General features: G+C 34.4%; 2 protein-coding genes across 2 annotated transcripts in view; one reads left to right on the plus strand and one right to left on the minus strand.

Annotated features, from left to right (window-relative positions):
- sws (patatin like phospholipase domain containing sws) overlaps nt 1–17,285 on the minus strand; it is a 118,268-nt gene extending 100,983 nt beyond the window's left edge. The window contains exon 1 of the mRNA XM_089643329.1: nt 17,093–17,285. Within this exon, the coding sequence (XP_089499455.1) occupies nt 17,093–17,191 (99 nt within the window). The 5' untranslated portion in view covers nt 17,192–17,285. The remainder of the gene's footprint in view (nt 1–17,092) is intronic.
- Nucleotides 17,286–18,395: 1,110 nt separating this feature from the next.
- Nucleotides 18,396–22,337, plus strand: LOC149414876 (leucine-rich repeat-containing protein 57-like). Its single transcript, XM_089642896.1, has one exon. The coding sequence runs from the start codon at nt 18,494–18,496 to the stop codon at nt 19,208–19,210; it is 717 nt and encodes a 238-aa protein (XP_089499022.1). The 5' UTR covers nt 18,396–18,493; the 3' UTR covers nt 19,211–22,337.
- The last annotated feature ends 970 nt before the right edge of the window (nt 22,338–23,307 follow it).

Below are 23,307 nucleotides of genomic sequence, written 5' to 3' on the forward strand. Positions count from 1 at the left end.
CATGTGTTTTATACATAAACCTTTCGGGAGCAATCCTCTAAATAATAGTAAAAACCCTATCAAGATCTGTTGCGTAGTTTAGAAGAACAAAGCACACTAACAGACAGACACGGATAGCGACTATGTTTTATTCTATTTGGAGAAGTTCCAGCTAAATAAGCGTTCTTCACAGTCATTAGAGACTTTCCTGTAAATAATTCAAAATAAAAGTATCTAACTATGCCATTTTATACAAACTAAAAGTATCTAACGATGCCATTTTTATACAAAATAAAAGTATCTAACGATTCCATTTTTATACAAAATAAAAGTATCTAACGATGCCACTTTTATACAAAATGAAAGTATCTAACTATGCCATTTTATACAAAATAAAAGTATCTAACGATGCCATTTTTATACAAAATAAAAGTATCTAAAGATGCCACTTTTATACAAAATAAAAGTATCTAACTATGCCATTTTATACAAAATAAAAGTATCTAACGATGCCATTTTTATACAAAATAAAAGTATAACGATGCCACTTTTATACAAAATAAAAGTATCTAACTATGCCATTTTATACAAAATAAAAGTATCTAATGATGCCATTTTTATGCAAAATAAAAGTATCTAACGATGCCATTTTTATACAGTACTATGACTTGAGAATTAAAAATTATGACATTAACACCGAATTCGCGAGACGCGGTGAGTCTTTGAGAACGGAACAGTATTATTAAATTGATGTGGTGCTGTTTATGGCTAGAACAAATAAGTTCTAAGCTTATTTTCGCAATTAAAAAAAAATATATATTTTTACTTTAAAAATCGAGGGAAGCGGAGCATCCAAAGCATGTATGACGGAACCGCGCCGGCACATACAAAATTTAAAAAATTCTGCATTACTTGTATGGAAATTAAACCGAGTGTATTCATGAATTATCTTGTTTGCTAGTTTTGCCATCTCAGCAAACAAGATAATATTATTGTTATGGTATCAGCACCGTTTATTTAATGGTCTCATAGGTACAATTTTGTATGCCAATTCTACCGGAGCATTCACAATTTATACAAAGACCTTGAGTGAATTCGTGTTTCGTTGACCCGTCGCGTCAGGCTGAATTACATAAGTAATGATGTGGACTGTTATTTCAATACATTTCACAGATTATTATTTGCTGATCCGCGTTTGTCAGGATTATTGCACACTACAAAATAAATTTTTAAAAAACTCAAGGCCTATGTCATCTTTGGGGACGCTGTGCGGAGGGTCGTTTTAGGAAAGGAAGGGTTGGGAAGGAATCTGGGGGTCAGTCATTCAATGCATCCTCCCCACTGCGGTGCAAGGCGGTGTTCTGAGAGTCCTGCTGGAGAGGTCAAAGGGTCTTCCTCAGCCAGTCTCTCCCAATCAGACAGACGCATCTGTCGCCAAGACCCGAACAAACCTCACCCCATGTACCCGGACACCCCTGCTAATACACCAAACGTAGCGTACCACTTGAGGTGACCTATGGCAGATGTGTTTGACGTCATAAGTACCGCCCGCGGCGTCGTCAGAGAGGAATCGTGACGGCGTATGACGTCACGCGCTTCCAAATTCAAAACATTTAAGCCCTAGACAGACCACGCTATATTCTCGTGTATGTAGAGTATAGAGCAGTTAGTTGTATAAAATTTAATTATATCATATTGTGTAATCATGACGTCACTTGTACTGATAATCTGATTGTTATGTTTTGCAGATATGCATGAGAGGAATTGTACAGCAGATATCATATCATGTTCGTTCGCACATCTATTGGTCTGTATACGATACGATTATACTTACATGAGTACTCATGTCCCGGTGCGACTTACAACATCTATCAATCTAAATAAATAAAAACGTAAATGTTCGTTTGTTCAAAATCTTAAATCTCCGAAAGTTCTTTAATGATTGCTTTGAAATTTTGACACAACGTTGCATTCGTAAACGCGTGTGTTTTTATATACTTACATTAAATAGATGTCACCTGTGACAGGTACAAACATGCTTTAAAAAAAACAGCGCCATCTGTTGGACTTTGAATGCGTGGCGGGGTGCAGCTAGTACATATATAATAATAATGAACAAGGAGTATGAGTTTCTATCAACAATATTACACATAACCTAGAGCCAATGTAGCTAGCTATTAGAGTGCCGTTTGTGTGGAGTCTTCTTCTTCTTCAATGGCGCTACAGCCCATTTCGAGCCTTGGCCTCCTTTAACATGAGCCTCCACCTCCCTCTGTCCTCGGCCGTCGTCTTCCAATCTGCAACATGGAGTAGTCCTCTGGCATCTTTCCTGACATTGGAGTCTATTGTAAATATATGTTAACCCTTCAGTTTTTTAAAATATTTTTGCCAACAAGTCCAAACGACATGGTGAATTTTCTTGGAATTTCGAAATGCTCCCGAGTTATCTAAAATGTGCTACATAATACTTATTTTTGAAGATGTCGTTAACAGAAATACTATTTTGGAAACTAGATTAAATTATCTTAGAAATATTTTCATTTCGAAAAAACAGTGATCTTTCTAAACAATTCATTTTTTAATATCAAACATGAAAATGTTAACAAAAAAACTTTTGATTTAAAACATTTTGTCTCGGAACGTCCATAATTTTCAAAGAATTCGATATTTATAAAACATATTCCTTCTGTGTGGGTAATTAGTAATAAAACACTTCACTTTTTATGCCGTCTATACAATAAAAAAATATAATTAATCCTTTGACTTTCAACTGTCAATGAAAAAATACCGCCAATTCGTAATCATGCACTTTGACATTTTTTTGTAAGAGTAATTATTTATCTTTTCAATGACGAACAAATCACATATCGACGCATTATAGAAAAATAGATAAAAATACTTTTATAATGTATTGCCCCCCCGGTCAGATCTGTCCTTCAGAGGCTATAATGGAATATGATGTTTGTGGCTAGTAATGTCCTTCCGAGGCCTGAAGGATTAAGTCCCCGGCAGAGTTTTTTAAAAATTTCATGTAGACAGTGACCTTCCTCTTGTTTTGAAGGTCAAGTGTGCAAAATTTCATTAATCTAGGAATAAATCTGTAGATTTGTATTTTTTTACATCAGCTCCCACAGGAGGCCATGAGGAAAAAAAAATCCCCTCAGCGCCTCTTTATGTCATCTTTAGAGATGATGTGTCGAGGGTTTTTTTAGGGACAGGAAGGAGAAGATGTTCTGGGAAGGAAATTGTGTAAAACACAAACCACGCCGTCCCCTACCAACACTCTTCGTAATGTATATAATATTTTCAGACTTTATGTCCGGGTTAAATCTTCTCCAAAGGAAAAACTAAACCCTTCCACACACTTTTCCTCAAATGATCAGCTAGTCAATCCACATTATGCAAGTGCATTATATAAGCAAAATAAATACAAAACAATACAAGAACAACACGTCAACTCACCAGAGATCAAATTGGAAAATAATTCACCGACTCCAGATATTTTCATATCAGAGGGTTCGGCTCGGTAGAACTCCTAACAGGGCCTATAAATCCTACTGATCCCTCAATATAAATATTTAAAATATCTTACATAATCCTAAATGTATTTAAAATGACTGATTTTTGCATTTTTATATATAAATTTCTTGATAGATCTAATACGCCTAAATTTTTAATGAGAGAGCTAGGTATAATGCCAGTAGCCGAAATAACGAATGGTAATATTATTATTGTTATTATAATCCCACAATCTTATAATTTACATTTTTATATAATTTCGTGTTACTGATTTTATAAATTAAACGTAAGTCCGTTAATAAATAAACATTCTTCCCTTTATTTCAAATCAAAATACGCCGAAATACTGACAGAATATCATAGTACTAGCCAAAGTCTCCGGTGTTGACTTCTTTGAAATCAGACGCAGACAGTGACCTTCCTCTTATTTTATAGGTCAAATGAAGTGAAGATATTTTATCAATATCGGAATAAAACTATAGATTTTAATAAAAATCAAATCAAATCAACGCCGCCCCCCACAAACACTCAGACACTCTTCTTTAAATAAAGAAAGATACGATTAATTTTGATGAATAATATAAAATCTCAGAAGTAGATACAAATCAGTGCGACATACGTATTACTTACGTAATAAACTTACGCAATAATTTTATCCGAATTACATCAGATTTATCAATAAAAATGGTATTAAGGGACGTACTTGACTTACTAATCAGTGATTCCTGACATTATTTGAACTAAAAACTGATAATGAAAAGTTGGTCTCCGGTGACTTTTCTTTCTACAAACTATAGAAATCAGTATGAATTGGACAGCTAGGGTCGATGTGAGGGGTCAGGCAGTTACTCGACAAAGTGACCAATGTCAACATGTCAAAGAATTTAATAAAAAAAATGTTTTTGAAAAAAAAAGATCAAAAAAATCACCGGAGACCAAAATTTGCTTTAGATTTTTACTCAAAATAATGTCAGCAATCACTGGTTTAAGACGATACACTACGTCGTGTAATATTTTAAATTGAGCAGCTATCAATAACAACCCTTACGTAGATGACGATAAGGTTTAAAATCCCGCTTAACACCATCCGCCTGTTTTGATTTATGCAAGAAAAAAACATGGCCAAAAAGTGCCTTTTATTTTATTTTGTGGATGTTCAGGCATAAATATTTAATTTTTTTCGATCATTTTATAAATAATTTAATTTTCCACATTATACAATAAGATCATAACCGAAAATGGGTGCGTAAGTAGGAGATTTAGAACTTTAAAGCAGTTTTCATAGGCCTTTACATTATTTTTTTCTGGGCTTATAAAAAGACTTATCTAAAAAATACTCGATTATTTCAAAGGCCAAGATGTATTCTACTCGCAGTATTTAATTAAAGCATCTGAAACATTTCTAGGCGACCAAATTTTCAAACCAAAAACACATGATTTTGCATTACTACGTATGGTATCGTCACCTTGATACTATCATTTGTAAACTATTATATTATCTACGATTCGTTCTTAAGTTCAACAGCTCGGCTGTGGAACGAACTGCCGGCCTCTGTGTTTCCTCCCTCCTACAACATGGGACTCTTCAAGACCCATGTTCACTCCTTCCTCTCCAAAAAAAGACCCTCCACACAGCATCCCCAAAGATGACATAGGCCCCGAGGGAAATTATTTTCTTCAGGGCCTCCTGTGTGGAGTAAATATAAAAAAAAAAATAAAAAAAAATAAAAGTCGTCATATAAAAAAATACATATAAAGTTTATTTAAGTGTTTGGAGGTGTGATCTCTCGTCACAATGACGCGCTAATCACCGATTGAACTTCTACTGTGGAATTAGTATATTATCTCCTGAACTATATTATATGTCTGTCTCTTAGTACTCAGTGGCGTGCGTTGATCTATGGCCATGGGTTAGCAGTGAATGTTTTTAAGTCCTATCTATGCACATATCCAATGATATGTGCATTGCCAACTAACCAACTAACTAATTAACCATCACGCCGCACAGAGGATGGATAGCCAAAAAACTCGGTCTTGGCATAATTTCTGCTTTATTCACATTCATACAGCGTCTCATACATAACCTTCTGTTTTTGTGACTGTTGACGTAGGTCGACTCAATTATTATACAATTCGCGAGGCGGGTGTGGGTACCGCCGCCCCAGAAATCATTTATTGGATAACCTCTGCGACAGGTCACCCCATTTGTTTCGTTAAATTTTGTGTCTTAGTACGAGTGTCAGACTTCGTGGGGTGACATTTTGAGTTTTAAGATCTAAAAAAAAAATTGTAATTTTTGAAGATAATCTCAATTCATTTATCCGAGTTGAAAAGGTAATTATGTGAAAGGCCTTCGATAGAAAAAACTCACAAAGTATGCTCCGAAAATTATAAAATATTCATCTCGTTCTGTTATTTAACAGGTTTATAGGTATAAAAAAATTCACAGTACATATTTCTTTGTCGCTAGATTTTTGCTGAATCGTATATACAGGGTTTTCCAATAAGAGGAGTTATTTTGATATTCAATCGTAAAAGATCAATGGTTTCGTTGCTTGTGTGGCACGTAGCGCCGTCTTGATGAAAGTAAACGTTGTCCAGATCAATAACATCCAATTCCGGCCATAAAAAATCATTAATCATCTCTCGATAGCGCAATCCATTCACCGTAACTGTTGCTCCAGCCTCATTTTCGAAAAAGTAAGGTCCAATGACTCCGCCGGACCATAAACCGCACCAAACAGTCACACGTTGAGGATAGAGAGTCTTTTCAACAATAACTCTTGGGTTTTCCGAGCCCCAATGCGACAATTTTGCTTGTTGACGAAGTCACCGAGGTGGAAATGGGCCTCATCACTCAAGATGATTTGCATTTGATTCACTCATGTGAATTTTAATAATTTCAATGCGTTGTTGAAGCGTGTATCGTTCCATTTTTATTAATGGCGTAGTTTCTACTTGTCAAATGTAAAAAAATGACAGCTTCAAAAGTAACATCTACCGAAATAGCGGGCTATTCAAAATAACACCTCTTATTGGAAAACCCTCATGTTTCGTATCTCATAAGGATAACCCCCAGCAACACCGGGTACATGTCAGCTATTTTTAAATAAGTCGTGTTTTATAAGAATATCTTCACAATAGTCGCTTACGCATTTTTTTTATATATTAGCGCGCTCCCTCTAATATTCGTATTATGTGTAAGATAAAATAAGATTTAATCGGAATTTTTTTTTCAATATATTTATGGTTCGATTTTCTTAGGATAGGCAGAGTTTTGCAGCCATAACGGAATGCGGAATGTACGCCACTGTTTTCTAGTATTTCTGTCTTTGTAATGTGTAGTTCTGTAGTCATAGATCGAGGACACGTTGCGTTGTGTTGTTGCAAAACAACGCGTGACGTGGGACTTGTTGACAACAATTTAACGGCTCGCAAATACCACGCAACTAAATAAAAACCGTCTGCTCATCAAACTCTGGGGCGCTAGATAATTTATTATTATAATTAAATAATAACTCAAAAGAGTGGTAAATATATGGGATTATACAAATATAATATTGAATTGGCCATTATAATCGTAATTGAAACAATGAACAAAAACACGATTTATGAAGTGATGCATCAAAACCATCATTGTTTATTTGACACGCGCATGCGTCAGTCCGCCAAAAACTATGTTGCCAATTCATTCGCAATACAATTAAAGTTTTTATTAGTAAAAATTCAAACACAGCTTGTAGAGTCTTCATTCACTGTGTTTATAAAACACCGCTTAAGGCGAAGCTTAATACTAAATCACTATTTTGATTAATCTTTATAACGAATTGGTGTACATTATGAATACCAAAAAATATGCTTTAGATAAATTGAAGGTTATATTATCGTTTTGCTTGAGTAGAATACAAATAAAAAAATAAATTACTCAAAAAAAAATATAAATGTAAACTACAAAATTATTTTTTTTCAATAGAAATGTATGAACGTGTAAAGGAAACAACTTTTAAAAAATACAGTATTATAGCCAAGATTATCTGTGACAATTTCACTTGATTAACTTTTTTGCTTTCTTATAAAATTATTTACAAAATAAATAAAAACCAATTTTGTGCTTGAAATCGAACGTTTCTATACTCCGTTTATGAAGCGATTTGAATGCCTATTACCTACAATATAAGGTATACCAAGAATATACACATTTTTGACTTGTAGCTTCCTCTTAAAGGTTGGGTTAGGTTAGGTTAAAATTCAAACAGAGCTTGTACAGCCTTTATTACATGTGTAAATAAAACACCGTTTAAGAGTTGGGAAATGTTTTTTTTTATTAGTAGGGATTTGTTAGATTTTATTTAGAGCCTATTTGAAACTGCAGAAGTTGTCAAGTTCAAAAGTTATCAAAAAATGTCTAGAGTAATATCTAATAACATCAGAAGATTTATTTCATTCGTAACTTTGAAAAGCACAAATCTGTTTATTGGCACTGATTTGTTTTGGGGCTTTGAACCTAAACACGCGATGCAGAGGAATGAAGGAACTTTAGTGATAGTATAAAGGGGGAGGAGTCTGTCTACTCCGACAATACAGGTTTATACAGGGTGTATCGGCACGTACCCGACTATCTTTAACCAGCTATTCCTTAGCATATTTGGAGTAAAAAATGATATGGGCACTTTGCTGTCCGGTAACATTTTTTTTTAATAAAAAAGTTATTATTCATATTTTCACCACATGTCACCAATGTTTTATCCTTTGTCAAAGTTTGAAAACCCGACTGGCAATATTTTGTTTGAGTTTCGTTGAATAATGTACGTACGTACCTACGTTGGCGCGCTTTTACAATCACAACGAAATGGCACGGCACCATTCGTCTCATTTTTAACTATTATTATTTAGTGTGTACGAAAGAGCGAGGATACTTTTTGACACACTTGCTAATAACAGCTGTTGGACACGAGAAACAATGCAAATGACAGAGACGGAGTGTGGATTTTTAATTTATTTTTAATGGAAACAAAATGTTACCGGACAGCAAAGCGCCCATAACATTTTTTACTCCAAATGTGCTGAGGAATAGCTGGTTAAAGTTTGTCGGGTACTTGCCGATACACCCTGTATATTACATACGATACGTTTCCTAACGACAACACTCGTCATCATCAGGGTCAGTCAGCTCTGGTCCTGAGCCAAATGGCGCATTGATTATTGTCTTTTAGCTCCTAGCTACATTAGATCCACACGCGTCACCTTTGGGGTTGCTGTGTGGATGGGTATTTTTTACGGAAACGAGAGGGAGAAAGTTCTGGTAAGGAAAAAATGTATAAGGGGTGGGAAGGAATCTGCGGGGCAATGTGTCCAGGAGTGACAGACGTATGAATCCATCCATCCCATTGCGGTGCAAGGCGATGGGTCGAGAGAGTCCGGCTGGAGAGGTCAAATTGTCGTCCTCAACAAGTCCTAGACAAACCTCACCTCATGAACCCGGGCTATATGAGCCCATGCGGTTCTTGTCAACCTTTTTTTTTTATAGCGAATACCTCACAAGAGTCCCAACTGCTCCCGTCTGGAGCCAGTGAGACTATGGCATCCCCAATTGGGGGATGTTGTGAGGCTGAAGGTAAGTGGGGAAGGGAAAGAGGAAGGTGGGGAAGTACCTGGCTATTCAGATCTAGTCACTAAACACGGCTAAAGCCATTTGGAGCAACGTTTCAATTCTGAATGGTGGTCTTACACCAGGGCGATACTGGTAGTATCTTCCACTCTGGAACGTGCCGCAAACATACTATATATTATTTTAATTCATTTATTTGTGAAATAACACAAATTAATCAAAAATAAAATTTATTTGCGCACGCCGGGTTCGAACCCGCGACCTTCGGAATGGCAGTCCAATGCGTTACCACTGGACTATGCCGGCCGTCATAACCTAACCTCACCTCATGCAAAATATTATGATAAGAATCTGTCAGATATTTTGTAGGGGTTCAATAAGTTCTATTGGCAGCAGACACATGTCAGCGCTATATTAGCGGCGGACACATGCCTGAACGGATGACGAGCCTTGTGCTGGCACAGTTGGTCTAAATAACAAATGTAGATCCTAGGAAATAAATTGTACAGCGCCCTGGAGGTGATTTTTCACAAAAACGGCGCTCTACAAATTATCCAATTATTATTATTATACTAGACGTACTATTTTATTTTTTAATGGTTCTATTTAAATTTTGATTTAGTTTTCGTGAAAGAATGCAAATCTTGGAAGTGGAAATTAACCCACTTCCCGACATCCGATCGAATTGAAACTCGGCAGACAGACTCGTTGTCGATGACAAAGCAGTCTATCAACTTTTTTTGTATACGCATTGTATAATATAAATTGGATGACATTACGGCAGTTAATATAAGAAATAAATGTCGTATACATAAGCAATAGGGATTTGGTGCAGTTGTTAGCGCGGTTGACTCCAGTCTCTGGGGAGGAAATTTCAACCCTCAGTCAAACCAAAAAAAACTTTGAATTTTGGCTAGATAATTTTTTTATCTTTTAACCCTTTGGGGACGATAAATATTGTACATGTTAGTTTGGTCGTAATTGTGAGTGGAATTCGACAACTTTACCGTATCTTCTTTCTTTATTAATGACGCAACAAGTAATAGCAGTTCTCAAATTTACTTTTATCCTTTCGAAGATGATTAATGTATGATAAAATAATGCAATTGAATATCCCAACACAGTTCTCATTGAGAGGAAGCTACAAGTCAAAAATGTGAATATTCTTGGTATACCTTATATTGTAGGTAATAGGCATTGAAATCGCTTGACAAACGGAGTCTAGAAACGTCCGATTTCAAACAAAAAACTGTTTTTTATTTATTTTGTAAATAATTTCATAAAAAAATAAAAAAGTTAATCAAGTGAAACTGTCACAGATAATCTTTCTCTGTATTTTTTAAGTTGTTTCCTTTACGCATTCATACATTTCTATTGAAAAGATGTTTTCTTTATGCGTTCTTACATTTCTATTTTTCATTGAGAAATTTATATTTTTATTTGTATTCTACTCAAGCGAAACGGTAGAAAAACCTTCAATTTATCTAAAGCATATTTTGTGGTATTCATAATGTACACTAATTCGTTATAAAGATTAATCAAAATAGTGATTTGGCATTAAGCTTCGCCTTAAAATCCATGGTCAAACCCACCACCGTGTCCGTCGTTCAATGTTTATTTCTACATCATTCTGTGTGTGCCGTGTGAACGCGGAGTGAAATAAAAATGAACGTAACTCGAGTGAACACTCATTCACCCGAGTGAACCGTCTGATACCTGCTTTATATTGAGTTCTACGAACTTTCTGAACTCCCCTCGTATTCATAATTATAACAATTCAAAAACGTGTTAAGATATTGATTATATCTGTCATGAAGAAATATAATAAATGATTTGCGTTATTGATTTTATGGGTGGTAAAATATTTATTGATTAAAATTATTAGTGATATTCGTGAACAAAACAAAGTTGTAAATAATAAATGATTGATATCTAGATTGTTGTTTATTATAAATAAATAAAAAATCAGTCTGTAAAAACCTTTTTACTACAATACGTCTTTTTTTATTAATCGATGTGTTTAATTTTTTTTGGTTTTACTGAGGATTGAACCTTCTTCCCCAGGGACTGACTAAAATGAGTGAACACCGCTATCACTTAAGCCAAATTCTAATTGGATGGTACTGAGATTTATTTCGTATATTAACTCCTGTGTGCTTGAGTGCCACCAAAAGTTAATATAATGCATTGTCATCAACAACGAGTCTATGTGCCGAGTGTCAGCTCGATCGGATATCGGAAAGTGGGGCAATTTCCACATGCAATATTTCATTTAAAAAAAATCTAAATTCAAAAATGTAGTTTAAAAAAAGAGTTCAATGGTAAAGTAAAATAAAATGAAATTAAAAATAAATAAACACTAGCTGACTTTACCCGGCGTTGCTGGGGGTTATCCTTAGGAGATAGACATATACCATGGCAGACTTTTCTGTAGGCCTTTTTAAGATATACAATTTCTTAGTACATTATTTTGATGTATCTCATAAGGTTTAGCCAGCATTAGCAATATAAGAGCCCGAAAATATTTTTTTACAACTTGATTACAAAACATCGACTCTTCTCTACTTTCTATAAATGTAATATTTATGTATTGTATATGTAAACCTTTCGGAATAAATTCTCTAAATGATAGTGAAAACCCTATTAAAATCAGTTGCTTAGTTTAGAAGAACTAAGCGCACAAACAGCAGTCGCAGATAGCGACTTTATTTTATACTATTTAGAGATTTGTAGCGAAGGTACTTGGAATAATCTGATAGTGGAGTAGTCACTAGTCATACGGCTTGTATAAAATATTTTTATGCACATTATTTGGATGACTTCTAATGGCAAGGGAGTTTTTAATGCACCACCTTATTATTACAATCGCCTTGCATTCCGTAAAACGTGAAATGTATATGGAAAACAAAACAATTTCGTGCGAGCTACCGAAATGCATTTATTGCACAGACATAGGAATTAATAGACGAGAAGATAATGGCGAGGGGTAAAATCAACTGTTGAAGAACGAAGGGCGTAAGGCTGACTGTGATTCGTCAATAAATCAATCTGACAGTAAATAGGCATCTCGCATTATAATATCACCATTTACTTCTTAAAAGTAAAATCTGCTTTGGAATGAATAGACATTTTTACATGGGAGCGCAAATTACTCGCCACGTTATGAACAAATTTGCGAAGTCCAAATTCGGCAAAAAAATTCGGTTGTATTTTCAGAGTCGAATATTTCGTTTAAGTATTTAGTTAAGACACTTTTATAAATGTTCATAATTTACTTCCCAGCAACCAACCAGCTTTGTGTTTCGCGTCCAGACGTTTCTCGATATGATAGTATAATATGTTTATAAAACTGATCTATATTATACGATGTGAATATGCTTAAAATAAAGTAAAATAATGCTTATATATGGAATGTAATACGACAATTGCGTTTATTCTCTTTTTCACATCTATTTTTACAAGTTTTCATAGTACAAGTACAAGTCAACATTTTGCCGTGTTATTTCGTAAAATGAACCGATGATGCCTCGACCATAGTTCGCACAAGAATGATGACGTCACGTTTTCAAATTTCACTTGAGGCCATACGCCAGCCCAGCCGGTTCCAATGGAACCGGTATGGGGAGTGGGGATAATACGCTTTTAATCACTTAGGGCAGGTCTACTAATATTCATATGTCTATGATTTATTGAAAATAAATCTAATTATTATTCTGAATAATAAAACACAATCAATTCTAATATTGTAAATCTATGCTTGACAGTGACATTGAACTATAAATTAAAAGCATTCAGAAAAATGACAAGAAAGGAAATGCACACTTAAATACACAGTATTACACAAATTGTCAAATAAAGATAATATATAAAATCAACATAAAACATATCAATAGACATTGTTTGTTAAAACTTGAAGCAAAATTGCTATCTTATAATACATGCACTTCAGATATAATACAATAATAATACATTACATAAGCTTAAGGGATTATTTATATAACAATAGGAGATAATAACACTAGAGTGTTTCGGACACTAAACTGAGTAGGTACAATCTAACATTAATCAATTATTGATTAGCTAGGTTGGTACTTGTTTCCGTATTAGTAAGTTGTTTTTTTGAAACTCCGATCGAAAATTGGAACCGTGAATCCACCAATGAAAAACTCTGAAAGTCTGTGGAATAAACTTTCAGAGATTTTCATTGGTGTATAGTATAATAAGTAGGCTCCGAATGAGAATTTTACTGCCTATATATTGGCATATCTATGGTTTTTAGGACCAATTTGTTTTATACAAAAAGCTTGAAGATATCGATCTAGTGAGTGGTTTATTTACGAGTTACATACACAGTGCCTACCTACGCAGCTACGTAAGTTTTTTTGTTAATATATAAGGTTCTTAACTACACAGGTGACCTGCGCCCCCTTTTCAAAAACCCTGGATTAGATCAACCTACGAACAATACAAAGAATTTGTCAAACAAAGAAGAGAGATAAGAGGACTTTAAACCCAATGAATTATTTGTCATCAATCAATCAACACTAAGTTTTCCACGAAAAAAAAATAATACAGGTCATTTGAGATAGAAATTTGAACAACAATAAAAGATTATTGTGTTAAATAAGTATTCTGTATTGTGGATGTGTGTTGATTAATGGCTAATCCTTGTAGGAAACATTGTGTTCATCCAATACTCTTGTGTCCTGTTCAGGGTTGATCAGTGGAAAACTAACTCTAAGCAGAATTCTTGCCTGAACAGACTATGCAATAATTACAATAGCGTATTATCCAAGGTTGATATTTTCAGTTGTGAACTTAACAAATACAAGAGGTCCATAAAAGAATATTTCTCTGATGGTTTGTGAATAATGTTTATGTCTCTATTGTTTATATCTCTATTATGATTTGATTTATATCTACAACCTCTCTCCATGGCTATAAATGTATTGTTTTGCAAATTTTTCGTTTTATATAATCTTTTGTTTTGTATAAATTTTTAATTCATATTCCTTTCTTACAAATTTAGTTTACTTATTCCATATTATGCTGTCTCCGTAGAGGTAAAGTCATAAGGAGGAAATCCATAATTGGTTTTATTTTGGCTATATAATACTTATGTACAAACTGATTAAATGTAAACTGTCGATTTCCCGAAAATTAATAAATAAATAAATACTATTTATTACAAATAACTGTAATGAATTTTCGACAGGAGTCTTGTTTTAAAGATAATAATGATAATAAATGTTTTATTACTTCCTCTTTCTTGTAACAAATAAAGAAAATGATATCTTCACTGGGATTTGATTGAAGTATTATTATTAAAATTTAATAGTATGGATAATGAGAAGTAATTATAAACATATTATGTAGTGTCTTACTGAAATGATTATAAATGGTGTTTTTTAGGCAGTCGAGTGGTTTCGGTTTCAGCCTGTATTTGGTATCAGTATATTTTCTATTTCTGATCACCCTATGTTTTGAATTCAGCTTTTTACTTGAGATATGAAATAATATTGTTTTGAATGAGAGTGGGATTTTGCTGTAGAGTTTAGTACCATAGTGTAGGAAGCTTTTTTGTCAAAATATTGTATGTTGTAGTTGCTTGTTATATATTATTTTTTTTTATTTTAGTAAAAGATTATACATTTATAAAATTTATTTAAGAAATGTTTTGACTGCCCAACTAGGAGGATTCCCGTTTTAGGACAGTCAAATTAGGATGAGTATTAACATTTTGATAAGTATAGTATTAAAATAATAATGAAATAATAGGTATATGTACTTTTAACTGGTGCCTAAGCCTACTAACATAATTTGTATAAATATGAATAACAAAGAGAAGAAATAGAATAAAATAAAATATCCAATTAAACATAAGATTAACTGCTGCTTGGGTAGCATTCTAATTTAAAAGTACTAGGTAGGTACATATATACACATAATGTATATATGTTTTTGACCTTGAGATCTAGTGTTTCTAATACATGTGTTAGTTGTTATTTCTTATATTTTGTATTAATCTCCGCAGAGGTAAATAGAGAGGATAGACGGCCACACAACTACTCCTAACCTCATTCACGTTCATGAATTGCCTCTTATAATACTCTGAAGAGGTTATTTTGACTCTTGAACTGACCAGACTACCTATGTGTTGAATTCAACTTTTTACATGAGATTTAAATGTTATGATATTGTTTTGAATGAGAGTGGGATTTTTCTGTAGAGTTTAATACCATAGCATAGGGGGCTTTTTAGCCCAAATGTTGTATGTTGTACTTGCTTGTTGGATTTGTTTTTGACCCTGAGGTTTAGTGTTCCTAATGTGTTTTGTATTTGTATTAATCTCCACAAAGGTAAACAGAGAGGCTAGACCTCCACACAACTACTCCTAACCTCATTCACGTTCATGCATCGTCTCTTATAATACTCTTAAGAGGTTATTCTGACTCTTAAAATGACCAGACAGGCTAGACCAGGCCTTGCTACACATTTTCTTCGTACCAAACACAGTTAAAAAGTAATGTCATGTAGCATTGAGATATGTTTGATAACTAGATCTGATTATCAATGTTATCTCTTTGTCATCTTATCTGAAACCGCTTGTCATTCTACGTTACTTCTACAACGTAGCATTAAGGACATGAATTGGATAGAATCACCGTTAAAATATTGTATTTGTATGCCTTTCTTGAAAGAATTGAATTTGTGTGCAGATAAAAGTATTTATTCATATTTATATTGAATAAATATGGGCGCAAACAAAAAATTCATCTTAATATTTTAATTTTTTTCCATCCCACTCTGTGTGAGCTACCGTGCTCAGGGCTGAATGACCCGGGGAACAGTGTCACGAACGGTGCCTCCGAGAAACAGGGTCGCTTCTCCGAGTATTTAGACCTTACCCCAGCGCACGGGCTCTGCTGGAGTGGACCTTTTATTTCCCCGGCTACTCGTGGGATGAAAATTGGACCATTCAAATACTCCCTCTTCCCTCGTGGGACCTTCAGGGAACCAAGGGGTAGTGGACTCTTCCTTTGTGAGGCCTTCAGGGAACCAAGGGTGGAGAGGAGAGATGAGGCCCTCTTACCTCGTGGGGCCTTCAGGGAACCAAGGGGTAGTGGACTCTTCCATCGTGGGGCCTGCAGGGAACCAAGCAGGAGTGGAGAGGAGCGATGAGGCCCTTTTCCCTCGCAGGGATAACAACCCTGGTGAACTTTATCAAAGTGACCGGGTTCCTGTCAAAGGAATGAGGTAAAATGGGAGATAGCACAATGGGCCTATGGCCTAAGTGCTCACGTGGAATATACGTAAACCGTTTCCGCTCTATAATAATAAAATATATATATACTAAAGAGTAACTTGCAAAAGGTGTTTTTTTCTAAAATAATTAAATTAGTGTCATCTATGAAAGAGCAGATTATGAATTCTAAAACTTTATCATAATTTTATTTTAATAATACCCTTAATTAACAGGGGGAGTAATACTAATTATAATACATTGTAACAGAATTGTAATGCATGTTCTGAACAATCGGACTCCCTTATGGGGTAAAATACAAAATATTATTTTATATTTAAATGTGGACGTTGTGATGTGATTTACGATTCATTATTATTATTATTATTAATATGAATGTGTTATGGTTTTGCCTAAACAATCACGTAGGTCAAGATAAATTTTATTGGCAATGTTCACAGAATTAAAATAACGTATAATGTTTACAAATCGTGAATATTTGACAAATCCAGATTGACAAGTAGCAGTGATGGCTTCGACATATTGTTTGTTTTGATTATACGCCCGTAACATAAAACTAAATAACACAGCACAGGTGGATATTTCCTATAAAACTAAATAAACAAGCGTGGCTAAACGCAATCACATAACCGATATCAAAGTAAACAGCACGCAAAATGCTTGTTTTTCGGCAAAAACTTGGCAAACATAGATAGCCTTGGAAATCGATTTTATTCACAAACCTGGTTTTGTTGGAGAGTTTCCATAACCTGGACGGCCCATGGCGGGAATATGTCACTGTCGACCTTTTCATTGAACGAGAACAATCTTAACGCTTCCATTATTTTATAAAAACACTAATAAAACACTGTCATTATTATAACCATCGTAGCACATTATTCGCATCAGCTGTGCGTCTTTCAAAATTATATTTGTTTTTTATTTGCGATCACCGATGTTGCCTCAGCATCTGTAATCTGTATTCGATGGATGAGTAAGCACTGCCCATAAATAAACCACTCACACTGCCCAGTTCCTAGAACTCAGATGTCATTATGTAGGTTATGTCAATAGCTCAGCCCGAAATTTTGAGTAAAATCTGTATTTCAGAGCAACGGGTGCCCCTTATAAAACCACATTGAATGGCTTTTAATTTATTTTAACACGTACAATATTACAATTTATTTATTTAGTGATAAAACATTACAAAATAATAATATTTATAATATATTATTACCAGTGAGTTTAAAAAAAAAAAATCGGGAAAGGCAACATCAATTAACAATAAAGTAAATAATAAAATAAAGGAAACTTATTTTCACATAAGAAAACGAATTTAAAAGGGAGTTCCATGAACAGTGTACATCTCTAAACAAAATAAAATAATGTCGCTATTCGCGTCTGTCTGTTTGTGCGCTAAGTTCTTCTAAACTACGTAACGGATTTTGATAGGGTTTTCATTATCCTTTAGAGAATTTCTTCCGGAAGGTTTATATATATAACACATGTGAATTATATTGGTCGAAATTTTGTAATTAAGTCGTAAAAAAATATTTTCGGGCGCCTACATTGACTAAACCATATAAGATACATCAAAGTCTACAGAAAAGTCTGCGATGGTATATGTTCATCTCCTAAGGATAACCCCCAGCAGCCCCAGGTACACGTCAGCTAGTGTATTTTAAAACACAACAAAGAGACTTAACACAGTTAAATGGAAAATATTTAATAAACATAAAATACATTGAGTTTCGTTATTAGAATAAATATATATTTTTTGTATATTCAAGCACATTGCTTGGATTACACCGAACAAATATTCAAGAAATCAAGTTGCATTCCATTTTTTTTTAATACAATTCCTGACTACCTATTATTTTTTATTCTTTTCTCTTCGAAAGAAGTTCAGAAACATCAAAAATGTAATAATTTATATAGAGCCATAGCTGCAGTCATACTTTCATTGAATATAGTTCTTTACACATTTTTTTTGCGTCTCAAATATATTATGGCAACACCCTTTCAATCCGTCAAAGAAATGTCAAACTTTGTAAATAGTGGGTGTTGGTGAATGTTATCCACTCGTTTGTATCATTTATTTGTTCAAAACATCGCGAATTTGAAGAAAGCCCAATCCCAATAAGATGGGAAACTCGCAGCTGAAGCAGCACTATGAAACTGCCTCGAAAACTGGAGTTTTGAAAATATCAAACCAGAAATTGAAGGACCTGCCACCCGAAATTAGACAGTTGTGCGGAGTTATACGAAATCTGGATCTATCTGAAAATAGATTTCAAACTCTGCCAGATTCTATTGCAGAATTCAAAGTGCTCAAACATTTCAACATAAGCCACAATAGATTGGAATCTTTACCTCAGTGTATAAACCAGCCGACCAAGTTAGAAATTCTCAACGCTTCGTTCAACCGTCTATTTAAGCTACCGCCAAACATCGCGGAACTGTCAAACCTGAAGCAGGTTAATTTGAGCAACAATTTGATTGCTGAATTTCCTGCCGAGTTTTATGGGATGAAACACCTGGATGTTTTAGATTTGTCTCACAATAAGATAACAACCATTCCGGAGTTCATCGAGAAGCTGCTAGTGTCAGAGTTGAACATGAATCAAAATCAGTTGTCGAGTATTTCTGAGAATCTTGCAAACTGTCCAAAATTGAAAGTGTTACGATTGGAAGAGAATTGCCTCCCGTTAACGCAGATTCATTTGTCTTTGCTGCAGGATTCTAAAGTCCATACATTGTGTTTGGACGGTAACATGTTTGACTCCAAACAACTCATGAGTCAGGAAGGGTACGATGACTATATGGCGCGGTTTACGGCTGTCAAGAAAAAAATGTTCTAACCCCTGTGGTCATTTGAGATTTTCTCGTCAGATTACCAATCTGTCAGATTCATGATTTATTTGAAAATATTCCTGTTTGTCATTGATTTTCAAATGGATTCACTGTTTTTGAAAGTATCCAAATATAATATCCAGTAATACTAAAGAAGATTAATTAACTTACACAAAGGTGTTAAACAGATCAGTCTTAATAAAAAATATATAAAAAAAGTCCGTATCAGCTTTAGCTGTAAAATACACAAGAATTCTCTACTGCTGTCGATATTCTGTGTACAAACGGACACAACAACACCAAAGTGGTTAATTTGATTATTTTAATTCATTGTTATTCACTGCCATCTTTTGGCACAATATCAAATTTAAACATTCAAGATTTTTACTCCATTGTTTTAGTATGGAAATAACCAATAACGTTACAGTATATGTAGACCCGCTGATTGTAGAAAAAGTGGTAAGCCAAAAGCAAGACTGTAATGCTTTCGATTTTGTGGTTTTGGTACTAAACTGCCACTAAAGGTTGTGTGCTGCCTCTAATTAAATTGCCTCTAAAGAAAGTGCCATTACTTGTGCAACACTAGTAAAAGCCAAGAAATAAGATTTCATTCGTAAATACACGCTAATTATTTGAATATAATAAAAATACAATTATTTTGATTGTTTTCTAAAGATTTTAGCAGTATATCGTCTCGTACAGTATTCCGTATTCGTTTTATAGTGTAAGCTAGTAAGCATATCTTGTTAGCTGAGTCACACCCGTGATGTAGAATGTAGTATTCAACGCAAATACGAAAACGCCGCCCGCTATAGTTTCGTTCGTTCATACGCACATATTCTTTGAATGTCTATCTTTGTCATACATTAACAACGTTTCAATTAAGAATTTGCTAGAAACATTAGAGTGGTTCTTACTTGCCACATTTTATCTTGAGTTTGTGAGAAAATAGCGAGTCTAGATGTATTGTATCGTCATTGCAAATAGCTATATTTTTACTGGTCACGTTTCCCTGCAGAAATAAGCAAAAAACAATTACATATATTGTCACCGTAGAATAAAGCAGAACATAGGAAATGCCATGTGGGTGTATTTCATATGCAGCACATGCTGTATTACATTTCATCATTATGAAATTCAAATCCGATGGTCATATACAACGTTAGAAAAGCGTAAGAGAGACGCAGCGCATGCTAAATATTTAATAGTTTTCATTCAAACCTTTAATGGACGGCATGTCTAGTGTTTTTCTTTATTCTATTACTGTCGCAAAATTATCAATTCAACAGAAACTAAATCATCGATTTGAATGCCTTTAAAAAGCACGCTTTTATGAAAATATTCTAAATGTATATTTGTGGGGTCCTATTTAATGCAAATTGATGTTTGTAATGAATTATGTATATTAGATTATTTATAATATGTTTGTAGGTCTCATAATGGCAAAGTGAATTTCTTATTCTATTATAATGTTTGACTGCTAAGTATTTGCTTTCCAAATAAATTATATGCGTTACAGTCTCCGAAAACTCGTAGAACAAACGGGTAACGGGTGAATCTACATCACTTTAAGGACCCAAAAAACTTTTTGACTCGATTTACTCGAAAACTAAAGCTCAAATCAAAAAAATTTGCTTCACAAAATCAACTCCAAATGTGATTTAAATTCACCAGTTTCTTGTTTGCACTATGAGCTTCCAGACTCCGTGTATAATATACCGACATCCCGTGGGTCGGTAAGGAATCGACATAAACCGAGTGCTGTAAGACACTGAACAGAAAAGTAAAGTCCGCTAAACTAAGGTAAGGGCGGTCCGTTGTGGGACTTTTTTGCGCCGGGTCTTAAAGCATTCGGTTTATGTCGATTTCTTACCGATCATTGGATAGCGGGCTAAAATACAGGGAATTATTTTATCCCGTCATTACCTTGTTATCTGAATGAGTACTATAAACAAGGAGATAATAAAAATTCCATAATTTTATTTATTTAGCTTCAAACAGTATTTGTAAAATTTTAAATATTGTTTAACAGAACTTTATACAATATTTGGTATTTTATTGTCTCAATGGTGTGTTTGTTGTATTAGTGCAAAGCTTATGAATATTGTGAACTTGTAAGTTTTTTCCTATATTTTACCCTTATATAATATGAAAAGCTCTGGAAAAATAGAAAAAAAAATTATATTACATTGGTGTTTCGAGAACTATGTACAAGTGCAAAATGAAAAATGGTATTTTTTTAAACATTCCAAATTTATAGAAACTTTGGTTTTAAAAATTCAAGTGATAATCCCATAATTTACGAAGAGGTAGGCAGTGATGATGGAACGTCACACAAATCTATCCTAGCACAATCTCCTTTTATATGTGAATACCGCACAAGAGTCCTAACTGCTTCGTGCTAAACGGAGCCAGTGAGACTATGGGATCCTCGATTGGGTAATGCTGTGAGGCTGAAGGTAGTGAGGAATGGAAGGAGACGGGGAAGAGGAAGGTGTGTTCCTGGATATTCAGATCTGGTCATCAAAGCCATTTCAAGCAAAGATTCAATTCTGAATGGTGGCCTTTTATAGGGCGATACTGAGTATTATATAATATTTCCAATTTGGAACGTGCCGCAAGTATTTTTAATTAATTAAATTAAATAAACATGCGCACGCTGGGTTCGAATCCGCAATGTATAATTCATAATTGAAAACGTTACCCCTTGACCATGAAGGCCGTCAATTTGGCGTTTCTTCACCCACTTGTGTATTATTCTTTAATGTGAATACCGCACAAGAGTCCCAACTGCTCCTAACTGTGCGGATTCGGTGGGACAATGGTATCCTAACTTATAACTATCCTGAATTGGGATATGTTGCGAAGCTGAGTGGATGGAAATGGGGAAGACGAAAGTTGGGAAGTAGACGGCTAAAGCCATTAATTCAAGCAACGATTCGATTCTCAATGGTAGTCTTTCACCAGGGTGGTACTGAGAGTATCTGGAACATCTCCTGTCAATGCTTTTCACTGATCTGCTCTCAATATATAAACTGTCTTCTCTTTTGTAACAGGCACCAATATAACTAGTTTTCACTAATCTTTATTTTTCTACTTGTTCCAAATTTAATTGTATTGTAATATATATGTATTTTTACACAGAATAAATGAATGTTATTAACCTTTCCCTTACTGTGCTAAAAAAATACACCCGTTACGGTGCTGTGTAGTCAATACACATCTCAAAATAAGCGATTTAATATCGGAAAAATATGAATATTCATAGCTAATCGATTATGTTTATTATATTTTATATCAAAAGTGATAATAATTGTAATTTAATTGCTGAAAACATGAAAAAACCATCGGCAGATGCTAAAGAAACGTGCGAGAGGTCCACATCTAACAACGGTTCGCGGCCAACTGCCTAGCGGCGCGGCTGGCGGCTGGCACAGACACAGCTGTGTGGTCGTAGGTATCGATAGTCAATAAAAACTACAACTGCAGAAGTGTGGATGTCTCATGTTCCCGCATAGCGAATTAAAGCGGGACATCAATAGCGTGTCATTTCCTCTCACACTCTTCGCGTATTTAGTATCACACGGTTGATTGTATTGGTGTATTTGTTCCCGATTTTTAACAAAAAACTCTGATTTTCAATTGAATTTGAAAAATATGTAATATATTATTTTTTAATTCAGTGCATAAATGTATAACGGAGGAATACCTAAAATCTGAAACCAGAATTTATTATATTTATAGAGTTATTAAAGTTATTAGAAGCAATGTGTAGTAAATACACACCACAGATGAGGAAAGGTTAAAAATGTGTTTCAATTTTGCTAACTCCAATAACTTGACCCTTGAAATGCAAGCCAATCGTAGCATATCTGCTAGGAACTCACCGCACTTGTCTCGATTTTATGGTATTTTAAACCTTAAACTTTCCGGGAGTATGGACGCTAATGAACGACGGTACACACTTTCGCCAAAGGAGTATGGACGACAGGGGTCGCATATTCATATTCGATGCGTATTCTGTAAATATGCATCGTATTGCCATCTATGGTCATATTCCTGTAACTTTACACCAATTTTAAACATTTTACATCATTATCGACAG

Source organism: Hesperophylax consimilis, chromosome 19 (genome assembly GCF_061612785.1).
Source record: "Hesperophylax consimilis isolate HC1 chromosome 19, BYU_Hcon_1.0, whole genome shotgun sequence".
In the NCBI taxonomy this organism is placed as follows: Eukaryota; Metazoa; Arthropoda; class Insecta; order Trichoptera; family Limnephilidae; genus Hesperophylax; species Hesperophylax consimilis.

Bases quoted from the DNA above. Each gene is read 5' to 3' on its own strand.
- LOC149414876 (XM_089642896.1), top strand. From the start codon at position 18,494: ATGGGAAACTCGCAGCTGAAGCAGCACTATGAAACTGCCTCGAAAACT.